At 41.0% G+C, this 18,148-nt stretch overlaps 1 protein-coding gene across 2 annotated transcripts in view; it reads right to left on the bottom strand.

The window, feature by feature from the left end:
• Window positions 1-6,182: 6,182 nt before the first annotated feature.
• The window catches only part of TUBA8 (tubulin alpha 8), a 47,008-nt gene continuing 35,042 nt past the window's right edge, over window positions 6,183-18,148 (bottom strand). For both annotated transcript variants that reach the window (XM_034645047.1, XM_002926724.4), the window contains exons 2-5: window positions 14,624-14,846; window positions 12,947-13,095; window positions 10,592-11,272; window positions 6,183-6,941 (exon numbers count right to left, since the gene is read on the bottom strand). In XM_034645047.1, the coding sequence (XP_034500938.1) occupies window positions 6,648-6,941; window positions 10,592-11,272; window positions 12,947-13,095; window positions 14,624-14,651 (1,152 nt within the window). In that variant the 5' untranslated portion in view covers window positions 14,652-14,846 and the 3' untranslated portion in view covers window positions 6,183-6,647. The remainder of the gene's footprint in view (window positions 6,942-10,591; window positions 11,273-12,946; window positions 13,096-14,623; window positions 14,847-18,148) is intronic.

Consider the following 18,148-nt stretch of genomic DNA (forward strand, 5'->3'; position numbering starts at 1 on the left):
CAAGCAGAGAAAGACAATTATCGTATGGTTTCTCTCATCTATGGAACATAAGAACTAGAAAGATCGGGGACGCCTGGGTAGCGCAGTTGTTAGGCACCTGCCTTTGGCTCAGGGCATGATCCCAGCGTTCTGGGATCGAGTCCCACATTGGGCTCCTCCGCTGGGAGCCTGCTTCTTCCTCTCCAACTCCCCCTGCTTGTGTTCCCTCCCTCACTGGCTATCTCTGTCAAAAAAATAAATAAAAAATCTTAAAAAAAAAACTAGAAAGATCAGTAGGAGAAGAAAGGGATATAGAAAGGGGGGTAATCAGAAGGGGGAATGAAGCATGAGAGACTATGGACTCTGAGAAACAAACTGAGGGCTTCNGAAACAAACTGAGGGCTTCGGGGGGTGGGGTAATGGGATAGGCTGGTGATGGGTCGTAAGGAGGGCACATATTGCATGGTGCACTGGGTGTTATACAAGTAATGAATCATGGAACTTTATATCAAAAACCAGGGATGTACTGTATGGTGACTAACATAATATAATAAAAAAATATTTAAAAAATAAATAAAAATAAATACTGATTGTTATTTTGAATCAAAAAAAATAAAATTAAAATTAAAAAAATTTACAAATCTCTAGCAGGACTGGCAAAGAAAAAAAGAATCATTGAATTCTACTTCTGAAACTAATAATACACTATATGCTATTTAATTGAATTTAAATAAAATAATTTTTTTAGAAAGAAAAAGAGAGAAATACAAATTACCAATATCAGGAATTTAAAAGGAGATGGTACTACAGAACCTGCAGCTATAAAAGCATAATAAGAGAATCGTATAAACAACTGTACACACATAAATTCGACAACTTATTTGAACTGAACCATTCTTTGAAAAGCACAAACTACCACACTTCACCAATATGAGATAGTTTGAATAACTCCATAATTTTAAAGAAATTGAACTTTTAATTTTTACACCTCCAAAAAAGAAATCTCCAGGCCCAGTTGTTTTCCCTGTAATGGTACCCTGATACCAAAATCTGGCAAAAACAGTGCAAAAAGAAAACTGTAGACCAATATTCTTTATGGATACTGATGTGAAAATTCTTCACAAAATGTTAGCAGATAGCATTCTTCAATATATAAGAAGGTTTATACACCTTGACCAGGTAGGGTTTTATTCCAAGGATACAAAGATGGTTCAATATTCAAAAGTCAATGTAATCTACCATATTAGCAGGCTAAAGAAGAAAATCACGTGATCAAAATCAACTGATGCAGAAAAGGCATTTAACAAAATTCAACTTCTATTTATGATTTAAAACTCTTAACTAGAGATAGAGGTAAACTTATATACTATATAACTCCATCTGTATAACATTTTCAAGGTAACAAAACTATGGAGATGGGAAGCAAATTAGGGATTGCCAATGTCTAAGGATTGGGGAGGAGGATGAGTAGAAATAAAGGGGGTATCTTTGTGGTGATAGAACAGTACCTTATCTTTGACTGGATTGGTAATTACACAAATCTACACGTGATAAAATGGCATAGAAATATGCCTACAAATGTCAATGTTAATTTCCTGAGTTTGATATTATGTAAAGTAGAATTGATGGAGGAATCTGGGTAAACCTCTCTGTACCATTTTTGCAACTTCCTGTGAATCTCTATCTCAAAATAAAGGTTTTTAAGAAAAAGAAATGGGCAAAAATAAAAGAAAATGGGCATTTTTATTGGATTAAATTAAACTTATAAATTAACTTAGGGAAAACAATATGTTTATTTTGTTGACAGTTACTATCCAATTATAAGGAACGTCTTTAAATTTGCTCATTTATTTTTGTGTCTTTGAGTATAAAGTTTTCTCATAAAGGCTTCTAAACATTTCTAGTTAAATTGTTATTTCTAAGCATCTCTCTGTTTCTATTGTTAACGGAGGTTTTATTGTATTTGTGAAATCAAGGCTATTAATTAATACCCTGCTACCATACTGACATATTTAAGTTAGTCTTATAGAGCAGGGTTTTCCAAATGTACCATCATCTCGTCTACAAATATAAATTGTTTTACATCTTCATTTCCAACTACTATTCTTCTATTTTTCCGTATCTGAATGCATTAGTTAATACTTGAGTACAATTTAAATAGTGGTGGAGATGCTAGGCATCCTGCATCCCTGCCTTGCTCCTGATTTTAGTGAAATGCCTCTAATGTTTCCCCATTATGATGCAGGCTTTAAGACTGATGGGATTCCTAATATTGAACTATGGTTGAATTCCTGGAATAAACCTCAATTGGTTGTGCTGTGCTTTTCAATGTATGAATTCTGTTTGATAATAATTTACTAATGATTTTTGCATTGGCATTTATAAGGAAGCCATTTTATGTTTTTATTTCCTCCCCTCCCACTGCAAAATAATGGAACCTGCTTAGAATGTCTATGTTCTGGGGGTGCCTGGGTGTGGCAGTCAGTTAAGCATCTGAATCTTGGTTTTGGCTCAGGTCGTGATCTCAGGGTTGTGAGATTAAGCTCCACGTTGGGCTTTGATCGTCATGGAGTGTGCAGGAGTCCCTCTCCTCTGTTCCTCCCGCTTATGCTCACTCTCTCTAAAATACATAAATCTATCCTTTAAAAAAAAGTCTATTCTGCCTCATTGATCATGAGCCAAACAATAGCCTTACATTTTAGACTTTAGTTTCTAAATCCAAAATACGATATATAAAAAGTCACGTAAGGAGTCCTATTCTGCACATCATGAAAAGATGTGGGTAAGTCAAGTCTCACCTTTACTCTTGGGGATTATGTTACATAAGAGAAGGAAGGATAACCTAAGCATTACAAAATTTAATTAGTATCAGTATTGATATCCATTCTTAATGTCCCACTCCCTCTCTCACTTTCATCACCCCTAAAATGCTCAGCATTCTAAGTTTGTCCCAAGACCTAAAAAACAAAAACAAAAACCAAAAAAAAACCCTGATTTTTTAATGTAAACAGTTTAGACTCACAACATGAAAAGAAAGTTTTCAATCCCTTAGTAGATTTGTATTGTTATAGGAAAAGTGATTCCACTGTGATTGATTCAGTGGCCCTTAACAACTCAGAATAGTGGGGCTAGTGGCAAGTGGCAATTTTGTGTTAGAGAAAAGTTAAATGCTGATCAAATTGCTGATAGAAACAGCAGTTTGGAGAAAATAAACATCCTATCTTCTTCCTTAGTGGGTTTATTTTGGAACCTAAGCTGATTGCTGTCAAAAGACTGTTGGAGAGGATGTGGAGAAAGGGGATCCCTCCTACATTGTTGGTGGGAATGCACGTTGGTACAGCCACTCTGGAAAACAGTGTGGAGGGACCCTTAAAAAGTAAAAAATTGAGCTACCTTATGATCCAGCAATCACACTACTGGGTATTTACCCCAAAGATACAGACATAGTGAAGAGAAGGGCCTTATGCACCCCAATGTTCATAGCAGCATTGTCCACAATAGCTAAATCGTGGAAGGAGCCGAGTTGCCCTTCAAAAGATGAATGGATAAAGAAGATGTGGTCCATTTATACAATGGAATATTACTCAGCCATCAAAAAGAATGATTTCTCAACATTTGCTGCAACATGGATGGAACTGGAGGAGATGATGCTAAGTGAAATAAGTCAAGCAGAGAAGGACAATTATCATATGGTTTCACTCATTTATGGAACATAAGAAGTAGGAAGATCTGTAGGAGAAGAAAGGGAAGAAAGGCGGGGTAAACAGAAGGGGGAATGAACCATGAAAGACTATGGACTCTGGGAAACAAACAGGGCTTCAGAGGGGAGGGGGGTGGGGGAATGGGATAGACTGGTGATGGGTAGTAAGGAGGGCACGTATTGCATGGTGCACTGGGTGTTATACACAAGTAATGAATCATGGAACTTTACATCAAAAACTAGGGATGTACTGTATGGTGACTAATATAATAAAAAAAAATAGATACACCCCCCCCCAAAAAGAGTACTTAGCTGTACGAATAGATACACCCCCCCCCAAAAAGAGTACTTAGCTGTACGATTCTGTTCATATGAAGTTCAAGAACAGGGAAAATTAATCTACAGGAATCAGAATGGTTGCCTCTCACTGGGGATATTAACTGGAAAAGAACACAAGAAAGCTTTCAGCAGCCATGGAAATGTTGCATGTATTGATTTGGGTGATGGTTACATGAGTGCATACATTGTCAAAACTCATCAATCTGTACATTTTATTCTATGTAAAATAAACCTGAATTAAAAAAAAAAAAGACTGGAGGTCTGTTGTCTTAACAAATCAGGACCCAGTACTATATGTGCTGGAGTGAGGAATGCATATGAATATCCATGCTGCCAAACTAGAAAGAACCAAGAAATGTGTTGAGAAATTGGGGCAGAAAACTAAAGAGAATTGCACTATATATTATATAAACTCTGGACGCTTCTAATTCTTGGGATAAAGCATTTAATAAGTAAAAGTGACCTTTTTTTTCTTTCTTTTTTTCTTTTTTTGTAAATGAGAGTGACTTGGGAATCCCTAAGAACTGGTGTTAGGATTCAAGAGTCTGGGTAATCCAGACCCAGTGAGCTAAACAAGCAACCTATGAAAGGCTGTTGCACAATTATCTTACCTAGCATCTGCCAAACTTACTTTACAATCTTAAGAAGACTCTTCCTAATCCCCTGCTAGAGAAAGAATTGTAAAGTTGCCTATCTCGAGGAATGGTACAGAATCATCCATTTTTGGGGGGGTTTATTTACCCTCTTTGTAGGGACAACTAACTTCAGTTCTAAAATTCAATAATCCTATTTCATGTCCACAGCCATAAAAGCTGAGCAGGGCTGGAGGTACCCAACCCCATGATTGGACAAGGACTTAACCAAATGAAAAAAAATAGAAGAGAAACTGGGGAAAATACATCCAAAGCTTTTATATATCATCCCTCAAACTTTCCTGCAGCCTTATCCCCCTTTATTCATACCTCTTAAACATGACTTTGCCATTCCTGTTAATTTAACCTAATTCATGTAAGTCTAAAGGAAAGGAACACACCATAAGTGAATTACCACAGCCCTAAACCCTGGCCTTGAGAATATGTTATTTTCTCCCTAATTAGGTCATAGTTATACACCCAGGAAGTCCTTTGAGGCTTATCTGAAATCCATGGGTACATCTCTCAACTTCCATCAAGAGGGAATATGCCCTTTCCTGAGTTCCTGACCCTAATTCTCTAATACAATTCTCTAATAAATTTTTTCCATGCAGATACCTACGGGACTTGGTTCAGGAATGATCCTCAGGTAAGAGAGGTCACAATGGACAGCATATCTGGACCTCCTTTTTTTTTCACCGTGATCTCCTTCATAGAAGAGCAAGAAGGTATGGTCTCTCTGAAAACAATCCTTTAGAAGTGATTAGCATTACTTCTGACGTAACCTTCCTTTTCTTGGAACACTTTATTCTATTTTTCTCTTCCAAAGAATACACAATAAAAATTAAGGAAAATCAACAATTAACGAGATGTACATTTAATACACAGGGACATACTGTGGTCCCAACCCTGGGTATCTTACCAATAGTAGTTTCATAAAAACAGCTTTTTTATTTTCCTAAAATCCTACCAGAGCTGGGCACAGATACCAAGGCATAGAAACAGTGTAGGGTAGACAAGAATAGAACAGAATAGGTAGTCCCTGCTATCTGAGATCTCTTACTATGTGCAACATATCAACTCTGTAAACCCCAGTTTCTTCATCTATAAAATGAGCAGAATATCCATTTGAGATTGTTGGGAGGATTAGAGATAAGGTATGTATGGATATAAAGTATAGTATATCCTGCTTAAAATGTTCCAAATGTTTCTCTCACTTAGAGAAAAAATCTAAACTCCTTCCTGTGGTCTACAGGCTAAATATGGTTTTGCCCCAGCTTGGTTCTTGGATCTCATCTCCATCTCACACCATCCTCCAAGCACATTGACCTGCTTTATGTTCTTCAGACATAAGCTTGTTCCCACATCTGTGTTTCGTTCTATGTCCAGCATTCTCTAACTCCAGAACTTCACATGATGGCTCTCTCCTGTCGTTCAGGTCTCCATGACGTCTTTTCTGAAAACCCAGTCTAAAGGAACACTTTCCCTCATCATGGTTTTTTTTTTTTTACTTCATTATCAGTTAACATTACTTGAATTATTTCATTCATTTATTTGTGTTTTTACAAGGACAGGAAATGTGTCTGTCTTGTTTCTCACTCTCTAAAAGTGCCACTCCCTCCCTGGAATCTTCCCAATGCCCAGATCTTTCCACAGCCAGCAGGCTGCATTTTAGGGCGGGCCCAGACTAATCCAGAATTTAAAATCCTGATTAGGCCTCTTCACAACTTGTAACCTGGCTTCACCCTAACCTAGAGACAGTGACTCTCAATTTTTTTGGTGACACAAAGCTGCTTTTACCCAAGGGAAGGTCTGAACAGCTCAGCATCCATTTTCAGCCCAGTCACCCACAGGCACTGGTGTCAGACACCTCTTCCAATGGAAGACAGAAATTAGGCTGGGCTTAGGAGTTTAGTCTGTTACTCTTAGAATAATTAAATGTGCTTTGAGTGGAGAAGCATAAATAAAGAGACACAGCCAAGGGGAAAGTGTTATATTTAAAACTCTTCCCCTTCATTTTCTTCTTCAAATGAATCAGTCCCCACTTCTTCATAATCCTTCTCCAGAGCAGCCAGGTCCTCCCTGGCCTCAGAAAATTCTCCTTCTTCCATTCCCTCTCCAACATACCAATGCACAAAGGCCCGCTTGGCGTACATGAGGTCAAACTTGTGGTCCAGGCGGGCCCAGGCCTCCGCAATTGCAGTAGTGTTGCTCAGCATGCAAACAGCCCGCTGGACTTTGGCCAGGTCCCCTCCTGGCACCACGGTGGGTGGCTGATAGTTGATGCCCACCTGAGGAACAGAGAAAGAAGAGGAGCAATAAAAGAAAATGCAGAGCAGCCAAAAGATAACTCAAGATGGGGTTATCTTGGTAACATGGTGTGGTAGCAAGACACAGTCGTGAGTTGGGAATGGAAGCAGGCCTGGATGTGAGAAGAAGCAACCGAAAGGTTGGAGAAACAGAAAGTTAGGAAGAGGTGAGTGTTGAAGATAAATTAAAAGCTAGTAGAACTGGGTGCCAGCATATTCAAGAGAATGGCTATAAAATCTAAAGACTGCAAAAGACTAGTTAGAATTCAAATAAAAACTTGGAAGAAAAAATAAGAACTGCAAAAGAAAAGGAGGAGAACAGGGATGCCTGGGTGGCTCAGTCAGTGGTTAAGTGTCTGCTTTTGGCTCAGGTCATGACCCCAGGGTCCTGGGATTGAGTCCCCCTGCATCCAGCTCCTTGCTCAGCAGGAAGCCTGCTTCTCCCCCTGCCTGCCCCTCCCCCTGCTTGTGCGCTCACACTCTCCCTCTCTCTCTCCCCCCTTTGCCCCCCAACAAATAAATAAATAAAATCTTTTTTTTTTACTTTTCAAGAATATTTTGCATTTTCACAGCAGTTATTGAATACACTTTTTTAACTTAAATTCAATTAGCCAACATATAGCACATCATTAGTTTCAGATGTAGTGTTCAATAATTCATCAGTTGCATGTAACACCCAGTGCTCATCACATCACGTGCCCTCCTGAATACACTTTATTTTTTTATTATGTTATGTTAGTCACCATACAGTACTTCATTAATTTTTGAAATAAATAAAATCTTAAAAAAAAAATGACAACAACTCTGGGAAACAAACTGAGGGCTTCAGAGGGGAGCGGGGTGGGGGATTGGGATAGGCCAGTGATGGGTAGTAAGGAGGGCACGTATTGCATGGTGCACTGGGTGTTATACGCAAGTAATAAATCACAGAACTTAAAAAAAAATAAACTGTTAAAAAAAAGAAGAAGAAGAAAAGAAAAGGAGAACAGGGCTGGTAATAGGTAGAAATGTTAGTGGAGGAGATTCAAGTAGACAAATGAGGGTAATGAATGAGATTATTAAGGGGGGTATACAATATGTGTTTATCTTGAAAGGGGAAATAGATTCCCTTTAGAGGCAAATTAATTTCTAGACTCTTTTCCACATGGTCATCTAAAGTTTCTCTTAGTTATACTGCCAACAAATTTATGGAAATTTCTCTGCCAAGGGTAAAGGGCTGTTTAAAAGATCAGGGAGGTGGGTGGAGGATGGGGTAACTAGGTGATGAGAATTAAAGAGGGCACATGATATGATGAGTATTGGGTGTTATATTCAATTAATGAATCATTGAACATTATATTAAAAAGTACTGATATACTATACCTTGACTAATTGAATTTAAATTAAGAAAAAAGGATCATGGAGATAATCCAGAGCAATAAATTTAAAAATCTAAAAGTTCCTGGAGATGGTGCTAGTGTTAACCCAGCTCCATGTCTCAGGGGAGTAAGGCTTGTTAGAAGAAAAGCAAGGACTTCAATCAAAGAAAGTTAATCAAAACTCTTGCCTGGACAAACCAACTTCCCAAGATCTGGTAGCATGGCAGGGTCCTCTAAGCTAACCCTAGCCCAATCTGATGTTAGGGGCACTATCTAAGAAATCTCTCTTCTCCCCGTATACATATCCCAAACCAAAGCCAATCCCAGAAACTGCAGAAAACTGGAAGAAGTCTAAGGTAACAAACTGTGATAATATTTATGGTACACTGAGAACCACAGTACTATCCAAAAATACCTCTCCTACCCAGGTCATCATGCGTTAATTGTCAGCCTCTTAATTTCATAGCTTTAAAACACATGTCCTCTTGAGACGTAGGTGGGAGTTGCTGCAGGCTATATAGCCAAGGTGGGTAGCCCATTAAATGAATTCACAATCATCTATCATTCCCCTTAGACAAAAGTAGCATCTGGGTGGTAGAAGTGATGATGAGACAGGGGCAAAGGACCAAAAATGAGAAGGGGAAGTGCAATGAATATAAACTTTGCTGTATCACATACTTTGCTAGATCTGACCCTGACCAGCACAAAACTTTGTGCCTAGAGCCGACTCTCCTCTCTCAAACAGTAATTATCCCTTCAACTGAGTTAAATAGGGACAAACACCCTTGAGGAGGATGTGAGAGGACGGAATTCAACAAACATGAGCTTTTCCAAAAAGCAGCTAAAGATGCTAGCCCCACCTATTTTCTGGACAGCTTAAAATAAAAAAGAGAGACTGAGGGGCGTCTCCTTTTTGTTAACTTCCCCACCACCCTCACATCTCATTTTTTCTTTTTTTCCTATTCATTTTCCTACTAGCTTGTTTCGTTGTTCGTTTCCATTTTAAAAATTTAAAAAGAACTCCATATTTTGGAAGATCTTGACAATTTTCACAAGAATGACCGAAACTGATCCATAAAAATAGGTGTGGTCTAGGGGGAAAAGATTGTGTATATAGCTAGGAGTACAGCAGTGAGGAAAAACGCTACAAAAGGAGATCAGCTAGGTCAAAGCCTCATATGCAAATAGGTCAGTCAAGAGATTGGCACACGCTGCCTTGTTTTTGTGAGCCCCATCAGGGAAAACAGACATGCTCCTCTCTGTATGTCTAGCAACTGGTATAACCACCCCTGGTGCTGAGTGAACCTCTGAACTATTAAAGGCATGGCTGAGGGTTACTAATTAATGTAAATGATGGTAATTATTTTGATAGTGGAATCTGATTAAAGACCACGGGAACACAGAACAAAGTAGTCAAGCAGTTCATATGCACAGAGCCAGCTGCATGCCTTGTCTGTGCAACTCAAAGGAGTGACTTCTAACATTCAACATTCACTAGTCCTGAGATCCATGTGTTTTCTCTGGCTATTGTATCTACCCACTAATCCTCAGAGTCTGGCATTTTCCAGATTACGGACACCTGATCTACAACAGGCTTCCTCCGCTTCTGCTTACTCCTGGTTAACGGAAAATGTCAGAGCTTCACAAAATAAGTGACTCACAATCCTATAGTAACCATAAAATTTCTTATCTTCACTCTAATTAAGACTTACAGGATGAATGTTTAATTTTTCAAAATAAATTGGAAGAGGAGCACATTTTTTGTTAAAGGAGGGAATTATATTTCTCTGGTAGCTTGAATAATTTGGTTAACTCCATTTTCTGATCTATTGTCAGATTACAACTACCTCTACTCATTCATCCCATTCATCCCACACTGCCTGCATGGGTTCTTTCTAGCCTGTTCACTCCTCATTAGAGAAAAGCCCTTTTCTTCCTAACCTTTGAGATGCTTGCACATGTTAGGGTAGAAGCAGTAGGAGCATTCTCCCTACCGCATGCAGTATTGCCCCTCTGAGTATTGCAATTCTCCTCCTCCCTCTTCTTTCAATAATCCTTTCAAATAAAGTCTCTCCTTACTTAAAATGAATGAACTAATGAAATTACGGTTATATTTGTCTTAAGCCCTCTTCCCATATCATCCCATGAAGCCTGAAGCTCCCATGGAATTGTATGTCTAAGACCCCGGAATTTAAACATCTTCCTCCCCCATCGTTAGTAATCTCCCTCTGCTTCTCTAATTGTCTATCTTCTCCCTAAGTCATCAGCTCTCACCTTAAAGCCTGTGGGACACCAATCCACAAACTGAATAGTCCTCTTGGTCTTGATGGCAGCAATAGCAACATTCACATCCTTAGGCACCACATCCCCCCGGTAGAGCATGCAGCAGGCCATGTACTTCCCATGTCTCGGGTCACACTTCACCATCTGGCTGTTGGGCTCAAAGCAGGAGCTGGTTATCTCAGCCACGGAGAGCTGTTCATGATAGGCTTTCTCAGCAGATATAATGGGTGCATAAGTTACCAGTGGGAAGTGGATGCGGGGATAGGGCACCAGGTTGGTCTGGAACTCAGTGAGGTCCACATTAAGGGCACCATCAAAGCGGAGAGAGGCAGTGATGGAGGACACAATCTGGCTGATGAGGCGGTTGAGGTTGGTATAGGTGGGGCGCTCGATGTCTAGGTTCCTGCGGCAGATGTCATAGATGGCTTCATTATCCACCATAAAAGCACAATCTGAATGTTCCAGCGTGGTGTGGGTGGTCAGAATGGAGTTGTAGGGCTCCACCACTGCAGTGGAAACCTGAGGGGCTGGGTAGATAGCAAACTCTAGCTTGGACTTCTTGCCATAATCCAGGGAGAGCCGTTCCATCAGCAGAGAAGTGAAGCCAGAGCCAGTGCCCCCACCAAAACTGTGGAAGATTAGAAAGCCCTGCAAGCCAGAGCAGGCATCTGTCTGGGGAGAGTAGAACATGAGAAGAAACCACGAAGACAAGTTTATGAGAATACCCTCATGTGAGCAAAGGCAAGCAATCCTCTCTATCTGCCTCACTGTATTCCTCAATTTTACGTAGGTAAAATCAAAACATCCTTGAAGAAGTAAGATAAATGGAGTTGGGTTGATCTTGAGAGAACTAGCTAAAATGTGTAGGGTGACAAACTGCACACGCACATGCCACTAGGTATGTGGAAGGTTCCAGCCCAGTGGCTTGGTTGAACTAGGAATAAGAGTTTCAGAACTACAGTGGTTAATAACTTTGCCATTCAAGAACCCCAACTCTGGGGGTGCCTGGGTGACGCAGTCATTAAGCATCTGCCTTTGGCTCAGGGCGTGATCCCAGCGTTCTGGGATCAAGCCCTGCATCAGGCTCCTCTGCTGTGGGCCTGCTTCTTCCTCTCCCACTCCCCCTGCTTGTGTTCCCTCTCTCGCTGGCTGTCTCTCTCTCTGTCAAATAAATAAAATCTTTAAAAAAAAAAAAAAAAGAACCCCAACTCTTTGCCCACTTTCCCTGCTCTCATCATTGGTTTTGTGGGAGCTGCTGACTATACATCTCAGCCCAGCCTTGAAAGGTGGCTCAGGGTACCAATATCAGAAATATAAATGAAGTCAGAGAACTTGAGTTTTAATATCTCTTTTGTCATTTTCCAGTTGGAAAAACTTGAGCAAGTTATTGAACTTCTCCGGATTTCTGTTTTTTCCTGACTAAAGTAGGGCAATAAAAAAAAAACTTATCTCACAAGGTTATTGTGATTATCAAATGAGATAGTATGATATTGCTGAGCAAGGACTTGATATGTAGTAAGCACTCAATGTTAGCTCTTATCAGAACTAAGGGAATTCATACAGTCACAAGTTTTCCCATTGGGTATGATCTATGATACTGGTTCTGAACTTTTAGGGCTCACAGACAGCTTTGAGACAGATAACCCCTATGAGCCCTCCACTAAACAGAAAAAGTGAACATATACAAAAATTTGGCATCCTTAGCTCCCAAGAACCCCTGATCAAGTCCAACCATTTCCACTGTAAAGATAAGGAAGTGAAAGCTCAAAAAGATAAAGTGGCCCACCTTACAACTCAGAGCTTTCTAGCCAAAACAATCTGATTCAAATCCTACTCTATCACTTTGTACTTGTGTGACCCAGACTGAATTATTGAGCCACCCTGGCCCTCAATTTCTTCATCTGTAAAGTACAGGGAGATGACTTTTTTGTATCATTATTAAGGGAATTAAGTGAAGGAATGTATCTAATTGAAATTTGTAATGGCATTTGTAAGTGCTCAAATGCTCAATCTTTTCTCTTCTCTTCCAAGTTAAATTCTGTGTTAACCCATGCTTCCAACAAGAAAAGAGCTAGCCTTCCTTATACCTGGAATTTCCCCCAGATACTACCATAGAGTATCAATAAGAATTAGTAGGGCATTGGCCTGTAGGGTAGTTCATGATGTCCAAGTGGAGGAAGGGGCATCATCCCTGTGAATGCTTCTTACAGAACATAAGCAAAAATTCCCAAATCTTAGGAGCTCTATTCTGTAGCCAGGGGTCATGTGCCTCCACTAATTCTGCTCAGGCTTAGGCCTGTCCATTTTAGCCTGACTCATCAATTCCCTACCCTTGTTAATACTTACCAGCTTCCGTATGCGGTCCAGCACCAGGTCGATACTCTCCTTGCCTACTGTGTAGTGGCCCCGGGCATAATTGTTAGCTGCATCCTCCTTCCCTGTGATCAACTGCTCTGGATGGAAGAGCTGACGGTAGGTTCCTGCCCGAACTTCATCTACCAAGAGACAGAAACCATCAGGTCTTACTACATTGTTTCTAGAGGAGATGCATCCCTCATTAAATATCATATAATACTTTTCTGGGTCTCCATTTCCTCTACCTGTAAAATTCCACTGAGGCAAAACCAGACAACCCTATAATAAATCTGCAAAAGGTTAAGAGAATTCCAGGTTAACATAGGCACTAATAGTACCAGAAGCCTGTGACTCAAATAGGCAAAGAGAAACTTTCCTGCTCTGCTGGCAGGAACTTTTAAAAGCATTAGGTTCACAAAGTTCACCAAACACCAAAGTTGATTGCCCCTCCTTCCTTCCACCTTGGCCCCTCAAGTCTTCCTTTTTATTTTTTCTTTCATGCTGCAGGGTTACCCAAAACTTTAACCCAATTTCACTTGCACAAAAATGTTCCAGGGATACAGAGAAAGATTCCAGGTGATCTGCTCTCCCAGGAATTGTCCCACCCCTAACCTAATATACGTCAGGCACTAGAGATATTTTAGAATGACTTTGAAGCAGAGCTATGCTCCAGGTTCTAGACAAGCAGGGACCCTAGAGAGGGTGGCCATTCAGCTCACCTTCAAGGGTCCACACAAGGTAGACATATGGCAGACCAAGATGTATCAAGCCCCAGCTACATACTCTCTTTTCTTCAGAGTTCCTCTACAACCCCACCCAGGGAAATCACCCATTTGCATAGTGCCTGGGAGGGTAATCTGCACATTTTGTATTTGTACAAAGTATCCAAGGGTTGTGTACCTATAGTCTGTTGCCCCTAGAAATTAGTATTTAGGCATTATAGACATTAGCCCAGATATCTCTGTGAAACTTACCCATCCCTTGCTTGGTGAACCAGCCTTGAAGCTGAGGAAATCCTGATGTTGAGCTGAGGATTGACCCAGGAGTCAGACCCAAGGTAAGTGATGTTGGAGTAGAGGGGAGGGGGACTCAAGGGAAAGGTAAGCACCAAGAACCCTATCCCAACACAAGTCAGGATTCCTGTTTTCTAGGATCCAGAAGAGGTTTATTCTAGAATTATAGCAACCTCTGGCTGTAAGAGAATGTGCCTGCTGTTATTCCATTTTGTGTAAGACACTGCAAGGTTATAACAGACCCATGAGAAAAGACTGCAATTATTATAGAACCAGAAACCTATACTTTGGAAAATTGACTATTTGAAGACCTCTCATAATTCCTAAAATTATTTTATTTTTTACTCTTAGCATATATTTAAGAATCTTGACAATTTGGATCTTTCTCAGCAGGTTTAAGAGGTTTAAGTACAGGGTATTTTGTTCTGCATAGGTTACAGCTATAATGGGGGAGTAGAGATCTGTGATTCCCATCGTGAGACTCCACCAGACTGCGAAGATTTCAAGAAACTACAGAAGTAAGTGTGGGGTGGGGAGGTTCTAGCCGAGCCACCCCCACCTTCCAGTTGGAGATGCTGCTTCCTCAGCTGTCATGGACCAAAGGCTCTGCAGCCTCACGTTGTTCTCTGCGGAAAGGATCCTAACCCATACTTACCTACTACGGTAGGCTCCAGATCTACCATGACAGCCCGAGGCACATGCTTCCCATTGCCAGTCTCACTGAAAAAGGTGGTGAATGAGTCATCGTCGTTGACCTTGCTGGCCTGGACACCAAAGGTGCCATCCACCTGGATGCCGTGCTCCAGACAGAAGAGCTCCCAGCAGGCATTGCCAATCTGAACTCCTGCTTGACCCACGTGGACTGATATGCACTCCCGCTGTGAGGAGAGTATAGAATCAAGGTCAGAGAGTCCTAGGCCTTGGTCATGCCCTTATGCTATATCCTGCACATCTGCGGACTTGTCTCTCCCTGGCATTCAACTCACAGGATATCCATCCCTCCAATCATGCCATATAAAACCAGGTGGGGTCTGAGGCATCAGGTGTCTGGGCAGCACTGCACCTGGACTGTGATTTGGCTCTGAGGAAGAATCACAGTTTTGTGGCTAGTTCTAAAGGTTGTTGCATAGGGTTAATTCTTTGTGCCAAGAAAAGGAAAAACAGGGCAGCCATACTGAATTATCAAGGGGCTCATTCCAAACCATGAAATTCCTGTACTGATGAAGAAGGTCAAAGGATGAACCAATGATAACAACAGAAACTGTACATAAATTCACTACCATACACAGTGCAGCATTCATATTCTTGCCTAAGCCCTGACCTTCCTAGACAACAGCCTCTATCTCTCTTTCTATTCCTCATTCTCTCTCTTTCCCTCCTCCCCCCCTCCTCTCCCTCTCTCTCCCATACACACACACACACACACACACACACACAGAGAGTCTCAGAATATCATAGAGCAGATAAACACTCATGGAAGGAAAATATTTTGTAAGTAGGTATCATGGATATCTTTAGTGTTCTGGTTACAAATTTAGGAAGAAGAAAGGATTTTTACATCAGCAAAGGAAAATTGGGATTGTATAAATTAGGCTCTTTCTGAACTCTGAGAAGTTGGAAAATTTCTTTGTAGCCACCATAATCTGCTCTCTTGCCTATGTCAGACCACATATTAAAGCTGACTTTTAGAGGGTCTTTACCTCTTTAAGCCACAATTACCTGATTGATCATAATACTAATAACTGAGGATGAGAATGGCTGTGTTTGCGTGAGAGAGAGAGAGAGAAAGAGAGAGAGAGAGAGAGAGAGAGAGAGAGAGAAAATGAATGCGTGTGTATTAACAGAAGCTGGGGTTTTACCAGAAAGCCATATCACCTCCATATATCCCACCTGTGAGGAAGCAGTTGCCAGCACAAAGTGGCTCTGTGCCTGTGATGCCTGTTAGAGCTCAGCTGGGAAGCATGTGCTTCGTCCATGGGTTTCTATTCTTATCCATGACCCAACCTGGCATTTTCCAGCTAGGTAACCCAAACCAAGAGCAGAGCCTCCAGAGAATTTGGCTGGGCATTGAAACACATGGAGTCAGAGGGAACTTGGAAGTTCTCTGGGCATGGGAACAGGGCAGCTGCCCTGAATAACACCTCAAAGAGCCAGAGGTGCCAGGACCCATTACTCCGTAATTCAATTTTAGAACTGAGCACCTACCCTACACCTGTCTCTATGCCCTTGCCTTGGGGAGTATAGAGTACAGGTGTTCACAGCAGCCAGTATGAAACATAGCCCTATCTGGAAATACAACCCAGCTGTATTTCCATGAGTCTGGTAGCCAGAGAAAGGCTTCACTCACAAAGTTGTCCACACCCCAGGGTTTAAATCTAGCCTTCTCAATTTACTTGCTGTGCTGTGTGACCTTGGCTGATTTAACTAACTTCGCCTCATCTGGAAATAAGTTAGCCATGATTATAGTTGTTTTTGCCTTTACCATTATCATTTTCATTATGATATTACCTTGTAGCTTTATTATCCACCCTGAAGAAACAGAGGTGGAAAGTTAGAGACTCCAGGTCTCCATTCTACTCAACTTTACTGTGAGGTCTATTTTCTGCCTTCACCTTAGGTCTTAATTCAGACTTTCAAAAAGTGTCCTACACCAAGAACTACCCCACAACTACTGTATTATCAATCAGTCCACATCTTTCACATCCAGGCAGCCATGGCTTCCTAAAGAGGTGTCTAAAGCTGACGGGACTTTGGAGAGACCTAAAAAAACAGTCTGATCCTATATATCACCTTCAGGGCGACAGCATCCTCTGTGGCCCTGACTCTCAGTCTTCTGAACCTTGCCCCCCCCCCCCCCCTAACCCCCNCCCCACTAACCACCACCACACCCCACCTATCCTCCAGGCATATCTGTGGTGCTGTTCGCTCTCCAGTCAGCCCTCCCCTCTGGAACACTCTTTCTTTTTCAGCAAGAATGTAGGGATATTTAAGAAAGATCAGAGGTCATAGGAGGAAGAGTAAAGGCTCTTTGGGACCAGAAAACTACCAATATGATGATATCAATGATATCAGCCACTTTTGATATCTCCTTTAATCTCACACACACTGATAAATATGCCAGTCTTCACAAACACTCTCTTTCTCTCTCTTTCTTACACACACACACACACACACACACACACACACATCCCTTAGGAAGAGCTATTTTCCCTGTTAAACTAAAGAGTAATTGGAAGTATAAAAGAGACTCAGGAATAACTGATATGTTCATACATGCTTCCAAAACCCAAAAGTGGCTACACCAATCAAGAGAAAAGGAAGATCCCTCAATACCATTCCCCACTAACAGGAACCAGGGCTCCTGGGAGAAATGAAGAATTCTAGGCCTGGGGCAAGGAATATACAAGATGAGCCTGGAACACCTTATGGTACCTGAAAGCACGGAAGCTAACACAGACTGGGACGATGTTGAAAGACTTTAGAAACCAACTTGAAGAAGCTCCCACTGCCAAAGATGAGACAGCATGAGCATCAAAAAGAAGAATAATGGTACTTGATTGAAACAGGATGTATATAAAAATCCACAACTCCTTAGTGTTAAGAAAACAAATAAAACTCATTTGTCCCCAGATAGCACTGTTGATGAGGGAAAGCTCTTTTTTTTTAACTGAGGATTGTCAGCTAATAAATGTACAAGGAATGGTATATTAAGATATGTTGCCATATAAAGAAATGGATATTCATATAGCGTCAAAGAATCACTGTTATTTCCAGGTTCCAAGGGGAAAAAGTAACCACAACAGTTACTAGCCAAACACTGGAATCAATCTTAACAGTACTGATAGTGAGAAAACCAGACATTAAGACCCTCCTGATGTGATGCAACATGACATACACAACACCACCCATGAGGAATTCTTGTACTTAGCCTTGGGATGCCTGGGTGGCTCAGTCGGTTAAGCATAAAACTCTTGGTTTTGACTCAAGTAATGATCTCAGGGTTGTGAGATTGAGCCCTGCATTGGGCTCCACGTTGGTCCTGGAACCTGCCTAGGATTCTCTCTCTCCCTCTCCTTCTGTTCCTCCCCGCCCCCACTCACTCTTGCACGTGTGCTCACTCTCTCTCTTAAAAAAAAACAAAACAACTCAGCCTTAATCTATTAAACACTTTAAATTTTGT

The sequence above is a fragment of the Ailuropoda melanoleuca genome, chromosome 16 (assembly GCF_002007445.2).
Source record: "Ailuropoda melanoleuca isolate Jingjing chromosome 16, ASM200744v2, whole genome shotgun sequence".
In the NCBI taxonomy this organism is placed as follows: Eukaryota; Metazoa; Chordata; class Mammalia; order Carnivora; family Ursidae; genus Ailuropoda; species Ailuropoda melanoleuca.